We start from the raw sequence: 24240 nt of genomic DNA on the forward strand, positions 1-24240 counted from the left end.
TGAGTTGAAAATCACTATAATACAGAAAAAAAAACATCCAAATTAAACAGATGTTGTTATTTTCTCTTCGATGTTTGCTTGAAATTTCGTTGTTTGGTCCTGAACAGCATATAGAATTGATTGAGCACATGAAACCTCATTGTAAAACTATGCCAGGACCGCAGTTTTATACCTCGTAAAAAAAACGGATGGTCTTCAATCAGTAAAAGATATTTAACCCAAAAAAATCGGTAATTAGGTAATGGTACCACAGGAACATGTAATATGAAACATTGGCCTTTCATTGCGTTCGTCTAACAGATGCAAAAATCGCACGCAGCAATCGAATTCCTGTATGAGTTTGTCGCATAGCTGATTCATCCATAATAATATTCGTTTGACCAGTGTTCCTACGGAGACTGTTCGAAAATTAAGCTTTCTTGGGAGTGTCTGCAAAAATAACATAAATTCATAAATAAAATACTTCAAATATAACATAACAAAACAGCAATCTCCTAGTCAGATCTTGCTTCCTACCATTACACTAAGGATATTGCATTTCTACCGAAAAAGATGAACTCGCTAAACTGTTCAGAGATTCTCCCTATGGAAAAATTCTGTGCTTTGACGAAGGTCAAGCTGAGTGAACAGTCGGGTAAGTAATACCGCCCGCCGGCGATTAAAACGGTGAGAGAAGCATTAAGTTAAAAAACTTACATACCCAACAAAATCTAGAATAATAAGAAATTTTCGAAAGATAGGATTAAATCTATCTGTATTGAAAAAAAAAATCTCAAATGGGGATCAACAAAGGTGGCAGCCTTCCCGTTGATTTCAACTGTTCCTACCTCATGCAAATAGCAGTCACCAACATCGCCCAAGAAACGTTGCGTCTACGTCCACACTTGTGCGTACCACGCGGCAAAGTATCATGTAGACACCAGACATGAATAGATTCGTGATCCGCACCTATTACATCTGCGCTGCTTCGGAGACGGACATGAACGGTTGCCCTCGAATACTAACAATGTTCGAGGAAGCGCATTCAGAGTTTGCCGGAAGGCTTGATCAAAACGCGATGAACGGGAAGCGTACAGCGTACGCCAAAATACCCAGACAAAAATCGATGAGATCAAGCAGCAGGTGCAGAGAGAACTAAGCTCCAAGAATAAGTGAGCAATTCATTCGCGAGTGGAGCTTGCGAATCAGCATCAGTGGAGGCCACAGCACCAGAACCCCCTGAGCTGGAAGGCCCACAGTCGGATCAACAACTGCTAAGCGATCTAGTCTTCCAACACTACGAGGCTATCTCACTGTTTCGCGACATGGAAACTTCGTCACGCCCCAGGATCCCGAAGTTGCAGCATTCCCGCAGGGTAACAAGTGCAGTAAAGATAATGAACGAGCACGTTCTTCCGCTGCAATAGGTCAGAATATGAGAGAGCTACAACTGAAAGTTTACTGTGCAGCTGTGGCTACCGCTCAATGTTTGGGATTCCGTGTGAGGCCAAGAGGTAAACTGCTCCAACATTTCCGTCAAAGGCGTGAGCCTCCATGGCGAAGGATATTGGAGCAACGGATCCGAAACAATTGCGCCATAATTGGAAGGCTGAAGGCGCACAAAAGAGGCAGCAGATCAGCGAAACTATGTCACCAAGTTGCTGTGGTGTGGCCTACTGAACTTCGCCAGTCGGCAGCTCACCTGCTGACGGAAAAACTTGAGACCCTAGTACAGCAATTGAGCGTCCTTCCAAAAAAAGGCTGAAACGTCACTCTGACTATGCAAAGCGCCAAGAACAAAACCGTGTGTTCAGAGATAACGAGAAAGCGTTCTACGACGACATTAGCGACGAGAAGCCCGATTACAGCGAAGGTTTGCCAGATATTAGCGATGTGACGAACTTCTGGGCTAGTATTTTGGACACCCCTGTACAACATCGCGACGGGAAAATGTGGTTAAGACGGGAGGAGGAGAGTTGTGGTGAATTTGAAGAGATGCCAGCTATAATCGTCGTAGAGAACGATGTCCACGAAGTCTCGCGATACCTGAGGAACAAGGCAACATCAGACCGTGATGGTGTTCAGAACATCTGGCACAAGAAGCTGACCATCGCACATCCAAAGTTAGCTAGGTGCTTTGGCAAGGTGCTGCGTGACCCACACAATCTACCTGAATTCGCTACCCGTGGCGTCACCTGCAGCTTGGGAGCAGAAGGCAGTGCAAGGTGCCCACCCCCATCAACTGGACCGGCCACACGTCGATTAGGCCGTATCTAATCTGTGGCTAAAGCGTGGTGAACTCTCTTCAGTAGTAGAAGCCGACATGATACCCATCCAGGACAGGATAATTCCGATAAGAAACTGCAGGTAGTACGTCTGGTATCAAGACGTTGATGACATTTGCCGGATGTACCATCAATTAGGTGAAAACATAGAACACCGAGCGCCACAACAACATGGCCCACATTGTTCATCGACAACTGGCGCTCCAATGTGGTCTACTGGAAGACTTCGTACTCAACTACCGGTACCTGCCTGCACCTATCCTGGGAAAGGTGTTGAATATGGAGAAGGAATTAGCCGGCATCCAAAAGTCAGTCATCCTTAGCTCCTGCGCGATTGTCCGACGAATTCTCGGTCAGGAGTAAAAAGCACGAGCACGTATATATGTGCATTCCGCAGAGCTTAGTGCCCCATTTGGCTTTCAGAATCTCGGGGACAGATTGATATTCTGGCTAGTTAAGAAGTGAAAGAAGTCTGCAAAAAAATAATAATAAAATTGCACGTATTTTATCGTTACAGTATTGGCACCATGAACACCATTCACAATTTCAGTGGTCTGGTTTGCATTTTTGACTTTATAAAAGAGAAAGTGTAAAATGTACCGAATTTTCTCTTTGTTGACTTTGATTGTTAACAACCTGTAATTCACAACTGAATGAAATAAACCAAAAACAAAAAAACAAACATGTCCTTTACAACGAGCCTAAACTTGAAATTGCTTGATCGACGTTACGCATCAAGTGATTTCACTAGTTTGCTGAGCGTTCTAGTGCCCTATGTTATTCACACGAGTGAGACTCGATGTTGTAAGGGAAAGGGTTAAATCTCTTGTTTGAAAATACGTTTGAGAAATGTTGAGCGAAATATTTTAAATTTAAATCTAGGGTTTAAAATAGCGTTCAAATTGAATTCAATAGCATACCTGTTACTAGGGGTTATGGAACGAACCGTTTATATTTCTAAACAATAATGATAACCTTTCAAATTGGCCACAACAATATCGTGACATTCGTCATCTGCCTTTTCCCATCTGAGAAACATATGTGTTTTTTTTCTTCTCACAAATGGTTGACATTATTTTAATCTAATTTGGAGTCAAATAGATCCATTTTAATAATCCCAAAATCAACATCGGACATATGTGTTGAACATAATGTGGAACCGAATAGACTTACGCATCACCGAACAACTGGAGTAACTGTGTGGACCAGTCGTTCCTGTACCTCGTGCCTGACAGACAAAAAAAAACCCGGAGGATTCAAAAGGGGAATAACATCGAAATAAGAAAATCACCCGTATGCATCGGACCGAAACCGGGCAGAGAAGCAAAACAGAGTCAACGGCTCCTGCCCGACAGAGGGACTAAATCCGACCGGTCCAGGGAGCAAAAACAATCAATTCGTCACGCCGGATATATTGTCACCATCTGGAATGTGTGTTTGCTTGATCTTTTATGCAGGATGCTAGGAATACTTTTGGTTTTTCCCTGAGACACGTCGGACGGACGGAGGGTCGGTCGTCGCAGGAGAGAAGGTTAACTCTTCGCAATTTTTGCTTGTGTTATATCCTTCTGGAAAACCCTGTCACGTTGATATACGATGCGTATCAAATTGGCAAAATAACTTTCTCAAGTTACTCACTGCCGTCGCTCGAGGACTTTGGGGACTTCGCGTCACGCTATACTGACTAGATTGGAAAAAATATTATAACTTCTGCGAAGAAAAAATAAAAACGAAAGCCAACGGGAGTCACTAGGAAAAATACTGCCTTTCCACATTGTTTGGTTTTGCGAGCATTGGAATGTTTTACTGTAACATAGGTTGACGTTGTGAAATGTTTCCCATTCTGCGATTGACTGCGACTGCGAAATTCTAGGTAGCTGTACTTCTCTGATGGTCGAAGACCTAAGATGGATTCAAATGGTAATACTTACGTGCCAGCGATGGTCGAAACTGAATCGCCTTGCGAAAGCTTTCCACAGCCTCGGCGTAGTCTTGTTGATTTTGTAGTAAAATTCCTCTGTAAAAAAAGGAAGAAAAAAAACAAGTGAGTATAACGTGAATCTGTTCGAGCTACACAATGTGTATACGATTCATAATTGAGGAAGGTTGAGGTTGAGTCCACTAATGAAAACTTATGAAAACCTAACAAAACACACAAATTGCGAGAGAACTGATTTGCACTATGTTTGCTCCAAACCCAGATCTACTTGTCAGAGTTGTTTAGTGTGGGACAACGTTTGATTAAAAATTGAAACGTGAATTTTCTCCTCCATTCTCGTAATGGGTACAAAGCCACCGTCTGTTGTTCATGCTGGAAACATTGCAGGGCTGACACCACCCCGCGTTGGCATTCGGCATCAACAGAGCAAAAAAAAAACATAAACTATGGAAGCGAAGCACAACGGGATTTTACGCTGGCGGAAAGCGCTCTCTCGTTTGACTGACAGTGATAACATTCGTCTCTCGCAGGCAGCCTCCCGGAACGTGGCGGGTTGACGGCCTTTAAAAATGTATGACAGCGCTTGTAATTTTTGCTAGTTCACCTCTGGTACGGAATGAAACATTAAAATCCGTGTTTTGGAATAGCGGCCTCCAGACGGGTTGTCCCCCGTATAGAACAAGACTGTTCTAAGCCTGGTTTAGCAGCCTTCATCCATGGCAGATGGGACTGATGCTCGAGCGGTCGCCAGACTACGGGGCGGAGGCAGCAACAGTCATAAGTAGGACATGAGGCGCAGACGTGCCTGTAACACAACCAACCAACTCGTTCTGCATGTCTGATCCGTGTACGTTATGTGTTCTGTTGTGTTTGCAGTTTTCAGGTCGTTGAACAGAGGGCTCGAGCAAAGTTGCGGAAAAAGGACTAAAGTTTACTTCTGTACGAGTATGTGTGACCTGCACGATTAATGCTTATTGTTCGGTTTGTGTCTGTCTCGGATAAAAACAACAGGACCATACTTTTTAATGTCGAGTTGTAATGTACTTTTGCTCAGTCTAAGAGGTACAATCAACGGTTTAAATTCTGCTGCTTTTAGAAGTTATCTATCGCTCAATAGATGACACTTTAATCCAATTTTGGTGTTCTTCTGTATTTTGTTCCATACATAAATTGGATTTGCGAAATAAGTTTGTTATTGAACACATTATTTCAATACTACTCATCTTAATGGAAATACTTGTTAAATAAATAATAAAAAAATTTCCAACATTTTTTTAACTAGCACTACTCGAGGAACATGATATGTGCGATGTTAACCCTCCTGTACTCGCGTGCAAAATCATAAAACGTATACTCGCACACGGTGTCACAGACCGAGAATTGAACTTCTCTGTAATGTTGCCTTTGTGTATTTTTAGGCTTTATTGGCATTTATTTAAAGAAGAGGGTATGATTGAATGAAGAAACTCCAAAAGCTATGTTTTCTTCGTCTTTATTATGTTTTAATAGTCATCTAATACAGTCTCCTCAAAACATAGTATTTTTTGATACTCCAACACAAATAACGAAATTCCAATTTTTCACTGTTATTAATTAAAAGTAAGCAACTGAATATAATTCATGGAAGTATAAAGAGCTATAAAATTACATAAAAACGTTTTAATCGATTGTGTTTTTATTGGAGTTAGAATCAGAAAATAGTATAACTACATGCTCGAAACAAACATATTTTTTACATTTCATGCAGTTGTAGCGTTTTTTTAACAAACGATATAGGTTCTGGAAAATAAAGTCTGCATATTTTTAATATTCTTTGTCTCTGTATTCTTGTTAAACAAAGAATTAATGCCTTTTTTAGATGGGGCATAAAAGATGATACAAAAGGATTTTTTACTTTTTCTTGTTTTCTTGTCGATGTTGTTCATTATAAAAAAATGTTTCCGAAACTGTAACTGTTAAACATTACCATAATAATTACCCTGTTTACAATTCTTTCACACACTTATATGTATGACCATTATATTTAGCGAATAACTATACGAAAGTCAAACATTTATATTTTGCTTTTGAACGTATGAATCTAACGACGAATAGTTAATACGAGGGTAGTTCGAAAAACAAGTTTCAGTTGGAGATGCCAGCCTTCCTGATTTCCCAGACTTTTTAGCACGCTCCCTGATATCCTGACAAACACTCAATTTATCCTGATTTTTGACGTAGGACTACGTCTAACCGGAAGATATAGGGGGTGAAATGGAAATCTAGGCACTGAACAAGTAGGAAAAAATGCAAGATTTGGAACGCTTATAACTCGAGCATTTCTCAACAGATCGCAAAGGTTTTTGCATCAATTGATAGGAAATATATCTACGCATCTATCATAACGAATAACATTTCATTTTTCTTGAGATAAATAATTGAATAATTGTGGAATATCAAGCATTGTCCAATTGCACTATGTGCCCATTTTTGATTGGTCCATTTTGTGCTCCTCAAATCGTACCGACTAATACGGGCAACCAGAGCAGCAGCGAAATAGAATGAAGCACGATTGGAAAGGAAAAAGAAAAAAAATGAACGAAACATTGGTCGCAGTCTCACACATGCGTAATTCTCGAGCCAGCCAGTCAGCTTAAAAATCCCCGCTCCGCTGCCGTAAGGATCATTCTCATCCAAACCGTACACCACATCGGTTCGCATCACAACACATCAACAAACCAACCCAAGCAGCCATGTCTGGACATGGTAAAGGAGGAAAAGTGAAGGGAAAGGCAAAATCCCGCTCGAACCGTGTTGATTTGGAGTTCCCCGCAAGGGTAGCTAGGCCGAGCGCGTTAGTACCAGTGCACCAGTCCACCTAGCCGGCGTTATATAGTTTCGGCCGCCGAAGTGATCGAGTTGGCTGGTAAAGCTGCTCGCGACGATAACAAAACCCGCATTCAGAATAGAACACATCAAGACAACAACAGGCAGTTGCAGCGAGTGGCAAACGCAATCGCAAAACGGCATCAGTTAGCAGAAGAAAAAAGTTTGTTCTTTATACAATCTGCTTTGGTAGCAAATCCAGAACAAGGCGGCATCGAGGGCGTTCGAAATGTTTTTTTTTTCAAAACCACGAGTACAAAGTTTTCTAAATTGGAACCATTCCATAAAACACGGCGCTTATCAGGGCCATTAAACCTTTCAAAAAAGAGTTTACGAAATACAGTTCAATGCTTTCTAAAATAATATCCAAAATAATAATAAAACACAAATAGATTTTTTCATAATTTGTTTGCCAGGATCTGATGAGTATGTGAATTTGTCAGTTATTCTTAGCTTATTGATAGTTGGGGACTTTCCTGATTATTAAATTTTCACCAATTCTCAAATTGTTTCCAGATTGAAAGTACAGTAATTTACAATTAGTTCGACAGTTAGCTAATTGGACGGACATGTAATGCGACATATTTAGTTGGACATTTTTGTAAACATAGAGATCCAAATTATGACCCCACATTGAAAGTCGACACTGTACCACTGTCATCGCAAATGTTCAATTACAGGTTAAAATCGCCTCCAATGCGACACTGAGTGGTGCTTCGGCACGTCGTGGGGTCTTTTAAATTGATCATTCAGTTTTCACAAACCCATGTATGGTGTCCGAATTAAAAGTGGCTTCAAATTACAACACATTGTATGCAGGATGGCATTAACGAATTTCCTCGGTAGCAAGAACTGCTTTCTTTGGTTGATAACTGATGTTGAAAATTGACTGACGTTACATCTGCATTGCATAGGGAAATAACTAAGGAGCAACACGATGAGCTATGTATTTCCTGCTGCTCTGTTCTTATTTTAAAGGACTTTAATCCGAAGGTCATTCGTCCCTGTATTTACTGTTGGTTTTTCAGAACGCTTATAGCTCGTTTATTTCTCGACAGATCGTAGAGTTCGTCTCCAAAACCTCAGTTCTTTTTCATTTTTATTTACTTTGTTTGCGGAGACTACAAATCTTACAATTCATTCGTCTCCGAAACCACAGCTTAAGGTACGGTAATGTGCTCAATAGTGAAATATATGATAGTGAACGAGCTGATGACTACCTATGCATTCCCTATCACAGTCATCATTTTGATTGTACGATATGTGTATACGCCGAAAGATGCCCGACGTTGAACATTTAATAAGTACAAAGCCTTCAGAAAAAAATCAAGAATCAAGTTTGTAAAAAAAAAACGCAAAAACACAACACCAAAGGTTCTTTTCAGAACCCCCAACATGTTCATAAAGAGTAAACAGTAAACTAATCCATTTTTCAGGTAGATAGGTAGGTATTCACGTAGGAGAAGAAAATAAAACAATATATTTAAAATATATATTTAGCAAAAGTTGTCCCCTTTGTATAGTCCTACGTCACTCCGGTTATGTCACCGACATTACCCACCCGTCTTTTTCTGAAATGATCCTGATTTTTCCTGATTTTTTACTCTACATTATTCGTAATAAATATACTGGTTTCCATGCCAAAGTTTTCTGTCATGGTAGTTCTCTGGTTCACACTTGTATATATCTTACATTAAGTTAAACTTTGTACTTAATTTTTTTTTATCTTTACCCTCAATTGTTTCGTGGCTTCCAAAAACAGTGCTAGAAAATTTCATGAAACCAGATTGTCTGACGAATTTTTGAAATTAGAACGAAATTAAGTTTGAGGAACAACATTGTTTATTGAGGATATGAGGATAATGAGCTATTAATGCAAGAATACGTTTAAGAGTTTAACATTACTCAAGAGAAAATTTTTGAATCCACAGTCAATATAAAAAAAAACTATATGTAATTTGTTCGTCTGATTCAAAGTAAAATAAACTTTAATGATGGGACTATGGTAAATATATCTATAACCGTATTAATGTCATAAAAATTAGTAAGAATTCAACAAGTCTTCTACTGCTGATATGCTTTCCTCATTTTTTGAGTAAAGATTTATTCCAAAGCATGGATAATAAATTTAGTGAATATTTGAATATTAATTTCTCTGCAATTGACTGTAAGTGATGCTGTAGATTTTTTGGAAAAAATATAAACGATCAAAAAGTCATACTAGCATTTCCGCTTATGCGAGGATTTATACCAATACTTATTTATTATTTTACATCCGATCTTCGCCCGAAGGAAGATACACTCTGTTTCTGGTGGGATTTGGAATGGATTCTGTATTATGAGCTACTACCAAGCAACCTGTTTCTCACATGTATGGTTCGCAGCGTTTTCGATGAGGAAGCAAACATGTTCTGGGAGGATAGAATATTTAAGCTGTGTGAAAGATGACGAAAGATTGTGAAACAGAACTATGGATATAAAATTATATTATAATACTTTGATCGAAAATGATGTTTTTGGTTTCCCAAAAATCGACATTAACTTTTCGGACAACCCATTATATCCTGATTTATCCTGATTTTTATTTTCATTCTCCCTTATTTTTTCAAATTATAGTTGGCAACCCTGGTTTCAGTGCCTCAGAAATCGCGAAATAATAATGTTAGGACAAAAAGCAAGGTGATTTTCGTAATCTACGTTTTATTTTATATTTTTCTACATAATCGTCGTAACGTTCTAGGCATTTTTCATAGCGTGGCACGAGTTTTTCTATTCCTAGCGCGAAGTGCATAGCGTCCAACTTTTTGAAGTACGATGTAACTGCGTCACGAATTTCTTCAGTGTTATCGAATCGTTGGCCGCCGAACGCCTGTTTCATCACCGGGAATAAGTGATAGTCGCTAGGGGCGAGGTCTGGGGAGTAAAGAGGATGCTCGAACGCAGACCATTTGATTTTTTTCAATTCCTCTCGAGTCTTGAGCATGAGATTTTTTGGTGGTCTTGGATTTGCTTTTTTTTTATAAATCACTGTGTTCTACTAGTCAAACCCTTTCATTTGATACCTATATTGATGGGGTTTTGAGAAAATATGTAATCCGGCATTTTGTAGCGGCCGCCATCTTGGATTTTCAAGATTATGAAATACCCAGTTTTATAATGACTGCAGAAATGAAGGTGTGTGCCAATTTTCAGATCAATCTGTCAACAGGAAGAGGTTCAAATTTCTATTAATGTGATAAAGCGCTACAGACAAACATACAAACATACAAACATACAAACATACAAACATACAAACATACAAACATACAAACATACAAACATACAAACATACAAACATACAAACATACAAACATACAAACATACAAACATACAAACATACAAACATACAAACATACAAACATGCAAACATACAAACATACAAACATACAAACATACAAACATACAAACATACAAACATACAAATTACAGGGCAAGCTAAATAGAACCGGTTCAAAATGGTTGGATTTCAGTCAGTTTGGTTAACTAGGTAGAATTTCATTCAAAATAACGTTTGGTTTCAACATATTTACAATGGAATTACATTTTACAATTTTTTTAGCCAAGTTAGAACACATTTTCATGTTCATATCAAATGTAAGCTGAGTCTGTTACAATTCAACCAAGTTTCTTCAATTTCAACTTTTTCTCGTCAAAAATATTTAATCAGATGGAAAAGAAATGTGATTTCTATAAATTTTCAGAAACGATACTCGTTGTGATTCGTAATAAATTTCACCAAACAGTACGCATCAGACTATTTTCTTTTATTGCAATCGACTAATCATAATTAACACTAGATTTACTGATGTTGGTTATATACCTACTGAAGTGAGCCAATATGACTCACATAAGAGAATTCAAGTTTTTTGCAATGAAAGTAGTTCCGAATCAGTTTAAATGAAATGTTCATTATCAAAAAAATCATGGAAAACATTTTTTATATATAAACTCTGTTTTTGAAACATATTTTCCACAAACATTTGTATTACATTTGGCACAATGGTTTCTACATCTGTTTCTTTTGCATGATTGTTGAACTTGAGTAGTATGAATTTCCGGCATTGGAATTAAAGTGTTCTCGACTTCTTCTCTATATTTACTTCTTGGCTCTTCAGTCAATTGGAAAACAAAATTTCGTGAAATATTCTGCTAAGTCCAAAATGTTTCAGAAAGCTTGTACAGGCCATCTGGGTAAACTTGCTTTATCGATATATTTTCTGGCCATTTGGTCAAGTATATCAACGCCATACTTGATGCTGCTTCTGGGACAAGTATTTTAATTTTTTTTTTCAATTGTTATATTTTTATGTTTTGCACTTAATAACTAAAGTAATTTTTTTTTATTAATCTTGCTTCCATAAATGGTCAGGGTACAATTCGCAGAGTGCAAACTCTGCAAGTAACTTTTTTGCAAGTGAAATGCCAGTAAAAAATATCTGTGGTAATATTTCGTCCACAGCCTAAATATGGACCTGAAAGATTAGTTACTACAAATTCGATCAAGGGAACATATTCGGCTGTCAAAAAAGTCCTGCGGTATTTCCGCGAGGAGTCGTTGTAAGCGCGTAGTTCTAGTTGTATTCATTATATCGAGTCATACTATAGCTTGTTGGAAAGGTATTGCGCGCGCTATAATATAGTCCTTGACAGTGTTTTGTTTGGTTAGGTCGTTCGTGAGTTATAGTGTCGCAAATATGAAGCAAAATAAAGAGAAAATCCGACATATTTTACAGTACTACTATGACAAAGGCAAAAATGCATCTCAAGCTGCCAATAAAATTTGGGCAGTTTATGGACCCGATACAGTTTCCAATTCCTCCGCACAACGATGGTTTCAACGTTTTCGTTCTGGTGTAGAGGTCGTCGAAGATGCGCCACGCTCCGGAAGGCCTGTCGTCGAAAATTGCGACAAAATCGCTGAATTAGCCGAGAAAGACCGACATAGTAGCAGCCGTAGCATCGGCCAAGAGCTGGAGATAAGTCATCAAACCGTTATTAACCACTTGAAGAAGCTTGGATTCACAAAGAAGCTCGATGTATGGGTGCCACACACGTTGACGCAAAAAAAACATCTTTGACCATATCGACGCATGTGAATCGCTGCTGAATCGCAACAAAATCGACCCGTTTCTTAAGCGGATGGTGACTGGCGATGAAAAGTGGGTCACTTACGACAACGTGAAGCGCAAACGGTCGTGGTCGAAGCCCGCTGAAGCGGCCGCATTGTCTTCCATCAGGACAACGCCAGGCCACACACTTCTTTGGTGACGCGCCAGAAGCTCCGGGAGCTCGGATGGGAGGTTCTTTTGCATCCGCCGTATAGTCCGGACCTTGCACCAAGTGACTACCATCTGTTTTTGTCCATGCCGAACGAGCTAGGTAGTCAGAAGTTAGCCACAAAAGAGGCCTGTGAAAATTGGCTATCCGAGTTTTTTGCCAATAAGGAAGCGAGCGTCTATAACAGGGGTATTATGAAGTTGGCATCTCGTTGGGAACAAGTCATCGAACAAAATGGCGCATATTTGACTTAAAACAGATGATTGTAACTAATTTTATGAACAAATGAAAATTCAAAAAAAAATACCGCAGGACTTTTTTGACAGCCTAATATGATCCTAGTGATTCATCCCTGCCCAAGCACGGTTTGTAATAAGCATGACCATTCCCCATAATTTTTTTCTTATATTTTTGAAAACAAGACAAATTTGCCTGGCTTGAGTTTTTCACTGCGTTCATTTTGTTTTATCAAAAGGTATGAACCGATGTATGTCTATAAATTTATCTCTAGACATTGTCTGGGCGAAAAAAACGGACCCCACATCGCAGACCGTAATATGAACACTTCTGAATGAACGCTCCTCTAGCAAATAAAATTGCTACAAAGGCCCTCAATTGTGATTCTGTAACCGTTCATTCCTTATTGTTTAAAACTTAAAACTTGCCAAGGCTTGATAGAACCAATAAATTTCATGTTAAGCGATTAATTATTAAACCATTTCATGAGTCAATTTGGCTCACAACCATGAAAATAGGTATACCACATTCGATATTGCGAAACGGAGGGATCTGCGGGGAAGAGTAATTAACGTTTACATATATTTCATTATTCAACTAAAAACCAACGAATGTTTTTGAAAAGTAATATTAAAGTATTGTATATAACTAGCTGAGTGCACCCGTGGCCAAGTGGTTAGCGTCTCACATTATCATGCCGGGTGTTCGGGTTCGATTCCCGTTCTGGCCGGAGGACTTTTCGTCAGAGAAATTTCCTTCGACTTGCACTGTGGTCACGCGTATTCTAGAGCTTGCCCCTCGGAATACATTGAAGGCGTGTTATTTGGCTTAAGAAATCTCAACTAAGTATTGATGAATGACGCTAGTTAATGCATACGTTGAGACGGCAAAAGTTCCACAGAGAACGTTAACGCCATTCAAGAAGAAGATATAACTCACTGACCCGGCAAACTTCGTCCCGCCCAAAATTTGTTTTTTGTTATCAATACCTTCAAACATTCACTTTGTTTCATTTGTCTTAGTGTTAATGAATTGTGAACAATGAAAAATCCGAAGAAAGTTTTTGAGACGAGTAGTATTGAAATTGCGAAATAAAAGCTCTCGCCCATCTCTTCGGCAATGTGGAACATTTAAAATTATAATTATAATCGTTAAAATTGCTAAAATTCCAAAACATGATTGTTTATGAATTATTATGAGGTTGAATTGCCAATAAAAGACGCAACAAAAAAAAAACCTGTGTCGTAATTACTGCGATGGATTTTTAACCCAATTTTAAATTCTTTTCTTTTAAAACTTTTCAGTTCATTCGTCTCTAAAACTTGAAGTAATTTGTTGAACATTGACCTATTTCATTTCTACACTTGTGGATTTTGGGACTAAATGGAATTCGAGTGCCTTTCCGGAGGGTCGATGTTATGAGCATGAAGGGTTGTCATTACGTTTCATGTAGAAGAATAACTGAACACATGTTATGTCACTAGAAAGACGATATGAATAGCTCCTCATGAAAAGTGGTTACTTTATTAGTTCATTTCGCGTTCATTTCCGTTGGTTGACTCCTCGCATGATAGCTTTGCGTGCTGGAAATCCATTAAGCTATTAAACTTGACGTATTCAACCCAAAAGTAAGCGATGAGGTTTCCGTGTGGGGACGGGCAAAAGTTTTCATTTACAGTTTTGTTGGTGGGTACATTCTTTTCCTTTTGTTTCTGTGTTTTCTGTACAATCAACCCCATGTCCCAATGTTTTTTTTCTCCCAACCATACTTCATTTCCCACGCGCTCTTGTTTACGGCTATGGCACTTCATTAAAAATCGTTCACCAACATCATCATCTCCTTCATCACCCTCTCGACACACCCGGTGAGAGCTTCATGGTGGTAAAAACTCAAGCGACATCGAATCCATCCTTCCGAGACAGGCCGATTCTCCTGAAGACACTTGACTGCACCGCTACTGTGGTTGACACGGCTTGCAATTAAACCCTCCACCGGATGATGATGAAGATGGGCGAAACCCGCATCGACGAGTTGGCGTCAACAGTCGCCAGTGTGATGGTGAAGGGGGAGCCTGTGACAATAGGTTGGAGTTGATAAATTTGCATTTTGCATCCCGAGCATCCCGTTTAACCTCCCACTCTCCCAGCTGAAGTACACCCAAGTGGTAATGGCGTAATACAGAGGGTCTCCTCTCTCTTGGTGCAGTGAGGTGAAATATCAAAACGCGCGCGAAATTTGACGATTATGCGTTATTAACTGGATTTTCGAGTGGCACTGGTTCATCAACAGGGATGTGGATGAAGAGCGAGAGAGAGCGAGTTCATACTCGAGCTGATGATGCCGGGCTGCCAATCCCTGCAGCAGGGATCAGTAATCGTATGCAGATGAGATTCTATTCACACTTCAACGGTGTCAATTAATTCTAATGAGACTGTAAGGCTCAAGCCTCTGCTGTATGGCTGCTATGAGATTCTCCGTTTTGTGGTTAATGCCAGCGAATGATTACGGAGCTTATTTGTTTGTACATCCTTGGCTTGCGCTGAACAAGTTTAATGTTTCCGATCGAATAAACGGAAACTTCTGCGACGGTAGGGTAATTATGTGTCGTGTGGCTTTAAGGTTAGTCACCGAGGTACCATCGATGAAGATGATGAATAATCTCATGGGCTATTGTTGCTCCGAATACCATCGATCAGAAGGTGTATGTACAGCTTTCTGACTCCAAAACATGCACCCAAACTCACACAATTCATCCATTCTACCTAACCATGACCGTTGGTGAATGTGTGCTCCCATCGTTAATCCTGTTTAAAGTCATAAATTTTCCTGCTCAACTTCCTTCGCTCAGTCCTCTCTACAATTCACAATAGATTCAATGGGCGATATGTTCAGCATAGTAACCGGCATTGTGCCGACTCTGAATGCATCCATTCCTCTTCTACCAGAGCACTCAAACTGTAGGAGGAAGAATATAGAGGAAGAAAAAAAACACTCATAGCTCAAAAGTCTGATTCTTGTTTGAAAATTTCCAAAAGGAAGAGAAGCCACAAACATCATAATTCCTCCACTGACGGAAAAGCCGATGGGAAAGTGTGTGGGAGTCCCATCGCGTCGATCCTTGCGTCCTCTCGCAGAGCTGCGGCGTTCGTTTTGTTGTATCTATATTCGAACCTGGTCGGAGAAAACCACACTCGACTCTGCTCTTGAGCCCCAATGCTCGGGAAAAGGGGCGGAAGCTGTGGAGACGGAACGAAAGGAATATAGTTAAACTTTATATTCATTTGGTTTCGTCGTCGAAAATTCAAAGCAAGCACCCGAGCTGCGGGGAAGGAGCGGCCGATAGCCGAAATACTAATGCGCCAATTTAAAGTAGGCTCCTCTGGCATGGGGAAGCCCCGGACCCGAACAAAGCATCCGAAAAGCATGCCTGCTTGCTTGTTGTGGGGATATGAATAAAGAGATTCTCAATAACGACAAGCAACTGCTTCAATGAGCACTCCAGGCTCCTTATTCGGAACCTTGGCCCAATGATTGGGTGAGGGCCCTCGGAATTTAATATCAGATATCGGCATGCACATTTGGGAGCGTCTCACTGGGAATGTTTTGCTTTCTGCGTAAATATGGATTAATTATAAATTTCATCTTATTGGAAGGGACGTCCGAAAACCTGAAAATAATGTTTGGGGGCAGAAGACGACAGAACATTCAAGTTCGGTTGTCATTTTTTTGATAGACAATGAGAATATTAACAGGTTTTGGTATGCAAATGATGAAAAAATACTCTTATATATAAACGATTCTACTCTTGTACGATGTGATTTCAGATCGATACTTGCTTTGATAAACACTCTATAGCTTGAGCTTGAGCTTGGGTAGACTGTACAGCTCATAGTTGCTCTCCGTGATTGACTTGAACCAACCAAATTGCACAAAGAACACACAGAATGATACTTGGGACTAGCAAATCATCGACGTTGTGCGATTCCCGGTGATTTAACTTTAACTGGTCAATAACGACGCCGGCCGCGTCCTTACAGTCACCAGGGGAAGGGAAGGAATGTTAGTATGATATTCGCCGCCCGAAGACCAGATGGGTCGCCTTACTCTATAGAGTGGTTCCCTAGCGAATGTCATGGGAGGGATTGTTGTTTGTATAGGGAGGTAATAATACGGATTCGCTGAGGTAAGTGATTTGATTATGTAAACGAGAAATGTCAACCACTCGACGAAACGAAAACTCTAAGATCTCGTGTTATAACACGTGGCGGAAGTTATCTTTAGGTGTCCTGAGAAGGAAAACCTGTAGAATGAATTGGACCGACTTTATATTCTATTATCTATCTTATGTACTTTCTATCCTAATCCAATCATAAAAAATCTATATGTTACATTATTTATCGCTATCATTTATTATAGAAATCCTATCGCGAATGCGTAGTTTTATTTTTGAGAAACCTGAGAAGGTGACTGAGAAAAACTACTCTAAAATATATTCTGGAATGCATAATGCATAAGCGAGTACAAAATTACTATACACAAAAAAAAATGGGTGGGTTATACCTATGATATAACCGCAAGATTGACGTGGGACTACCTTAGCTTAGTAATCATGTTTGTATTGATCGAATTTTTGATTTAATGAAACAATTTCCGAATTCAACTGAATTCGATTTATTTGCTTTGTGAGTAAAAAGACTGAATAAATGCCCTGTAAGGTCAGCTCATACATTGTGATAGAAGATGTTCTCCGTTACAAGTAACTTTGATGACAGTCCTTTAACGTTGGAATGATTCCTAGGACTAAATATATGAACGGAAGAATTATCAAACGATTATTTTATTTTACATTTCCCTTTGAAGTTTGCATCTCTCAAGTGTACGTACTTCTCAAACCGTGAATTTGCTGGATTTGATGAACTTCAGGCACTCAGTTTCGATTTTGACATGTACGTCGAACGCATATCTTTTAATCAATAGGCGTTATCGCTGCAAACGGGTATCAACATTTTGCCTAATCATCAGATGGTATGCGTAGAAATTCAGTGAGTAGAGGATTCCTAAGTTGCTAAGTTTTGAAGACCGTGTTAGGGAAACATATTCTAGACTGTACAAAGGCAAGCGAGTATAAAAGTGCTCGCATTTTGCATTTATTTGTAAAGCCGATTTCCCCAGACACCTTGCCAATTTCCACACGCTACATGGATTTGAAGTCTATGTTAGGGAAACACATTTCAATCGGAACAAAAATATCCCCGACTTGCATTTATTTGCAATGCCGATTTCCCCCAGGCACCTAGTTGTGGAATCTCTGTTAGGGATCACATTTCGGTGGGAACAAAAGCTCTCCCTACTTCATGTATTTGCAATGCCGATTTCTCCAACTTTGCTTGATTTTGAAGTCTGTGTAAGGGAACATATTTCGGTGAGAACAAAAGTCCCCCTGCTTCCATGTATTTGCAATGCCGATTTCCCCAAGGTTGCTTGGTTTTGATGGCTGTGTTGGGGAAACCGTAAATCGGGCCAATCAAAACGAGGCAGTTAGGGCGTTTAGATAACGCTCAACATTTTACAGTTATTCAATTGTTTATCTAATGAAAAATAACATTTGATTAATTGTGATAGATTCGTAGAAATATTCCCTATCACTTGAAACAAATTTTTTTCCGATCCAGTAAGAAATGTTTGAGTTATAAGCATTCGAAATCTTGCTTTTTTTCCTGCATGTTCTGTGTTTAGATTTTCATTTTACCCCCTATATATTCCGGTTAGACGTAGTCCCACGTCAATACCCCCGACTTGCATGTATTTGCAAAGCGAATTCCCCCAGGCACATTGATTTTGAAGCTCGTGTTAGGGGAACACAGTTCGGTGGAAACAAAAATACCCCCGACTTGCATGTATATTTGCAAAGCGGATTTCCACAGGTACAGGTAAACTTCGATATAACCTACATTTCTCTTTCAAAATTGTATATTGTATCGAATTGTACGTTATATCGAAGCAAAATAAAGAACTCAAGCTTATATTACTTTTTGTGTTGTTGTTTGGGTGAGGTAGTTTAAAAATGATGAAAAAGTTCAACTAGAAGATGGAGCCAATCTTTCTCATGATGTTCATTTAGAATCCGGAATCATAAAACCAGTTGTATATCGAAATTGGTTAAAAGTACAGACCAGCAAGAGGCCTTCGTTGAACCTATGAGATTGACACTATCTCTCAGTACCTATTTCGGAAAATATTTTTTACACATTGATCATGTGTACGTTATATCGAGGTAAAATGTACGTTATATCGAGTGACGTTATATCGAGGGTACGTTGTATCGAAGTTCTCCTGTACATCGATTTTGAAGTCTGTGTTGGGGAAACCGTGAATCGGGTCAATCAAAACTTGGCAGTTAGGGCGTTTAGATAGCGCTTGACATTTTACAGTTATTCAATTGTTCATCTCATGAAAAATAACATTTTATTAAATGTGCTGGACGCGCAGAAATATTTCCTATCAATTGAAGCAAACATCTTTCCGATCTGTTAAGAAATGTTCGAGTTATAAGCATTCGAAATACGGGTAGGGTTAGCACACAAATCGGCGGATCAAATGCATGGGAAAATGAAATTCTTCCAGTTTTCATGTATTTAAACCGTTTAGAGATTAGCGATTTATAATGTATAGTAATATGATAATGATAATGTAATGTATCAAACAAATCTTAGAGAATTTCCGATTAGATTGGCATGCAAATTATGAGAATTTGTTCACAGTGAAAATAGTTATTAACGTTTTGCTTATCGTGGATGGACAGAGCAGTCATACAAAGAATTTTGCATTTGCTGAAAAGGCGCAGATGAACTTTGTAACAGTTCTTGTGCTGCCCTCCCAGTGCAGCAATAAAATGCTGCCACTTCATGGGGCCATTTAAGCGTAGGTATGCAAACGCCTCTGAAGTGTTCTTGTTCCAACACCCAGGAAGAATTATTGGTATAAAAGATGTTGCTGAATTGATGGGAACGGCATTTATCAAAACTGCCTGCACGAGTATCGCTGTATTTGGAATATGGCCTTGCAACCGTCATGTGTTTCCGGATGATTCGTATGCACCGAATTGCAGCCCGACGAAAAACCAGTAGCGATGCAACCTCTTCCCATTGTGCCAGAAGGACAGATTGTCGGTGATCAATCACTTGAGGTAAACACATCTTTAGTCGAGGTCACTAACAACAGCGTTCAAGAATCTAGTTTCAACGTTACACCAGAAGACATTTGTCCACTTCCGAAAGTCAAAGGATCAAGAAATGCAAAGAAAAAGCGAAAGGGTGAAATCTCAGTCGAGTCGAAATTACATCTGAATCCTACCGCCAAGAGTTGGCGACAGCGGATGCTGCCAAGGAGATCAGATTGATTAAAAAGGTAAAAAAGACAGCAAAACGAACGAAACCGGAAAATATTCCTGAGGATATACTTTGTGACCGGTGTTGATTGTATTTCACTAACTCCATAAATGGCTCGGGATGGAGTAAATGTTTCAAATGTGCTACTCGTTTCCATAAAATTTGTCATGAAAGAAAAAATATATGCAATAACTGCATTTGATGAGTACACTGTATATTGAACCTCTTCACCAAATAGTTTTACATAAGTTTTATTTGCTTTCATGAATTGAAATACGAGTGATTAGAACCACCATGAAACGAAATGATAAATTTCCAATTCTATAGAACTGTAATGGATTGAATAAACATCACTTAACCGGTTTCGGATATATGAGATGAACATGTTCTGTGGTATGAGAAATGTACAATATCACTTCTACGTGATTTAAATCAGTTTTTCAACATTCGAAATGAATTCATGACATGGCTGAAATAATCGCGACAGATAAATTTCTACGCCTTGCGTATTATTCAACCTATCCATATCCCCCCCCACATGTCCGTTATACCCGCACCTCAAAAAAAGTTCAACTTTTCGGTCTGTTTTCATTTCAGTGAAAAACAATGGAAAACACATTTTAGTGAAACATTTCACCGATTTATTCGAAAAACCGGACCGAAAACCGGAGACGGTTAGACAGTTAGTCACCGTCGTCTAACTAACTGATTAACTGACTGAGCGGTAAAAACGGAGACGGTTAGTCAATTTTACTGAAACGGAATCAATGAAACATAAATCGCGTCCGATTAACTGGGACTATAAACGTCATTCACTATTTCAGCCACCTGTCCTCCATTTTACGAAAAAAACGAAGAAAATAAAATAAATTTCTCCTCCAACCTAATAATATACTATAACTGATTGTATTGCATCAAATCAATTTCAGAAACCCAAGTCCAACCGTCAACCGCTTTTTTCCTCCTTTTTTTCTAAAAGTATTTGTCCATTCATTCATCATTTTGAAACATTTCGAACGCATTTTCAGAAGACCTGTGTACCAAAATTGGCATAATACATTTCATTTTATGAATTTCATGATTTTCCAAACAAATAAAAAAATATTGTAAATTTCAATCGAGACTCCATCAATCCGTTTTCAGCTTCATAAAGTTTAACCCCTTAAGGACCAACCTGTAAAAATTATTTTTTTAACGAAAGCCATTGTTGTAATTCTGGTGATTGACGTTATAGAAACCCCAATCTTCTAGAATTATTTTTTTCCGTTTTTCCGTTTTCTGGAAAAAGATAAAAAATTGAAAAATCGCCAAACAAAAACATTGGCCAATACCTCCTTTTTTCATTCTGTAGGAGGTTCAATCCAATGGTTTTTCCTACATCATAATATGCGTTCTTTTATCGAAGTAATACTTTAGAAAAGTATACATTTTTTTTGTATTTTATTACGTTTTGTTTTTTGTTAGGTTATGTTAGGTTATGTACTTTCCGCACATAGTTGCTTTAATTCGAAAACCATACCATATCGTTGCTTTACAAAGCCATGAAAAATTATCGAAGTTGCTGTTCGATTTTTCGAACGCTTGGCATAAAATAGGTTAAGGAAGTTTGAAGATGTTTTTCAGCAGTCATTCCATCACTTGGAAATATGAACTGTTTCAGCACGGTTGCAATGAGCTCGACAGACAGATAGTTGTCTGATATCGCTTGTTCAACACGCTGTAGTGGATACACGTGCGAAAGTTTTCGGAGTAGAATGGGTGCTTGAAGGTACTAGCGAGCGCTACTTTACAGTGCATGCTTGAGGCAGCGCCTCTCGAAAAACTAATGCAGCTAATGATTATGCACGATTGATTATAATCTGGATAACATTTTCCAACTTAGCAAACTCCGCCGTTATCAGGTTCGGGGCGCGATCTAGCTTGTTGGGAATGCTGCTGTTGGAAACAATTAAAACTACACTTTGTTTATCCTTGTCGATGCTTGTAGAACTTTGAAGATGTTTTTTTCATTCAATAGTTTCTTAATGGGATTTGCAGGAATGTTTTGAAATAATTCAGAACATGCATGAGATAAATATGCTATCTAGAATTTAGAGTTTCATTCTGTAACTAGCTGACCCGGAAAACTTCGTCCCGCCCAAAATTTGTTCGCAGAACTGTTCATTGATTGATCTTCTAATCGACTCCGTTGAACTTACCTTTTACTAAAAAAATCCTAGTACTTGGTGTATAATGAAGTTGCCTTCTAAATGGCAACAAGTTTGCGAACGAAACGGCGCATATTTGACTTAATAGGATAGGATAATTTCTAGTATGTTAAATAAAGCGTCAAATTTCGATCAGAAATACGACATTTATTTTTCCCCAACCCTATAATATCAAATTATTTTCAGACACGATTCTCGTTCAAGATTTTTAAACCACTTGCAAATAATATGTTTGTCCGTTACATGGAATAAATGTTTGATATAGAAAATATGAAAGAATGAAGACAGACCCTCCCCTCTTTACCCCTTAGAGAGGGGGAGGATTGTCTATTCACAATAGAAACGTTTCGTGCCCCCTAAAATCTTCACATGCCAAATTTAGCTCCATTTGCGTGATTAGTTTTCGAGTTGTGCATAAATTAGTTTTTCATCTGTATGACAGAGAAGGGAGAAGGAGTGTCGAACAACCATAGAAACATTTATTGCATCCTAAAACCTCCACATACCAAATTTGGTTTCCTTTGCTTGTCTAGTTCTCGAGTCATGCAGAAACTCGTGTTAAATTTGTATGGAAGACCCCCTAAGAGAGGGGGAGGTGTATCTAACCACCATAGAATCATTTATTGCCCCCTTAAACCTCCACGTGCCAAATTTCGTTTCATTTACTTGATTAGTCCTCGAGTAATACAGAAATTTGTGTTTCATTTGGTTGGCAGCCCCCTCTTAAAGAGGGGGGAGGGTTCTCAAACTCAAACTATCGGCTCCAAAAACCCCTACATACCAATTTTCATGTCGATCGGTTCAGTAATTTCCGAGTCCATAAGAATCAGACAGACAGACAGACAGACAGAAATTCATTTATATATATATATATATATATATATATATATATATATATATATATATATATATATATATATATATATATATATATATATATATATATATATATATATATATATATATATATATATATATATATATATATATATATATATATATATATATATATATATATATATATATATATATATATATATATATATATATATATATAATATCAAACCTATAATATCATATCGATTGATATGAGAGTTTTACACATTTGATATCATTATCACGCACGCATCAATTTATATATTGAATTCATGTAACATTCGCTATTATTAGCTATTTGAACAAGTACTAAAATTGAATTATTCAGCAGTGACATGTTAGGCGTGACGCTAACCACTCGACCACGGGAGCAACAATTTTGGCTGGATCTTTGCATACAAATGGCCAATACTGCTTGTTCGCGACGATCGCGACCCGAGCTATAAAACGAGCGGAGAAGAGGAGAAGAAAGAATGATGCAATCGCATGCACACATAGCATATGTAGTGCAGTGTAAGTGTAGCTTTTAGTTTTTTCCTTCATACAGTTTGTGATAACATCGAGAAATTAATGGTGTGTTTTAGCCGCTGAAATTTCTCTGCTGGTTCTGCTGTGTGCCGCTGAAGGTTGCATCTAAAACTAATTTTTGGGTATTTATTTTTTTGGTCAGCATTTGTACGACGTCGCCCGCTATGCAGTCGGCTCCCCAGACTTTAATTGCCAACATGCACGCAAAAAAAAAAATAGAAAGCTTCTTTCTATTCAGAGAATGTTTTCTTTGAACGAAACCAAGGATTATTTAATCAGACTTGCAAAATGTGCATGAACGACCTATAGACTTTTACTTAGTCGCGGCAATACATACACACACTCTTTACAGATACACGGGCCGAAGGTTGTGCAGTCCACTGATGATTCAACGAGAGCCAAAGGTTGTACCGCTCATGACAACTCTACACGAGCTGATGATTGCGCCGGCTAGTGATCATTCTATCCTGGATTCCTTGAGTCGAAAAAGACGCACCACGCTAGATATGGGGTGCAGACTAGGGGGTCGTTGCTGATTAATGGTCAGCTGCGTCCCAATAGAAAGTATCCCATGTCGGGCACACGTACAGAGCACTGAAGACTGCAACATCCCAATTAT

The 24240-nt window shown here is 38.7% G+C and overlaps 1 protein-coding gene across 2 annotated transcripts in view; it reads right to left on the minus strand.

Annotated features, from left to right (window-relative positions):
- Positions 1 to 24240, minus strand: part of LOC129774818 (protein O-mannosyl-transferase TMTC2) — a 786337-nt gene that overhangs the window by 150626 nt on the left and 611471 nt on the right. For both annotated transcript variants that reach the window (XR_008742781.1, XM_055778813.1), the window contains exon 7: positions 4196 to 4281. Coding sequence is in view for 1 of the 2 variants with exons in the window: in XM_055778813.1 (XP_055634788.1) it covers positions 4196 to 4281 (86 nt within the window). In the remaining variant the exon portion in view is untranslated. The remainder of the gene's footprint in view (positions 1 to 4195; positions 4282 to 24240) is intronic.

This window comes from Toxorhynchites rutilus, chromosome 3 (genome assembly GCF_029784135.1).
Source record: "Toxorhynchites rutilus septentrionalis strain SRP chromosome 3, ASM2978413v1, whole genome shotgun sequence".
NCBI classification, from domain to species: Eukaryota; Metazoa; Arthropoda; class Insecta; order Diptera; family Culicidae; genus Toxorhynchites; species Toxorhynchites rutilus.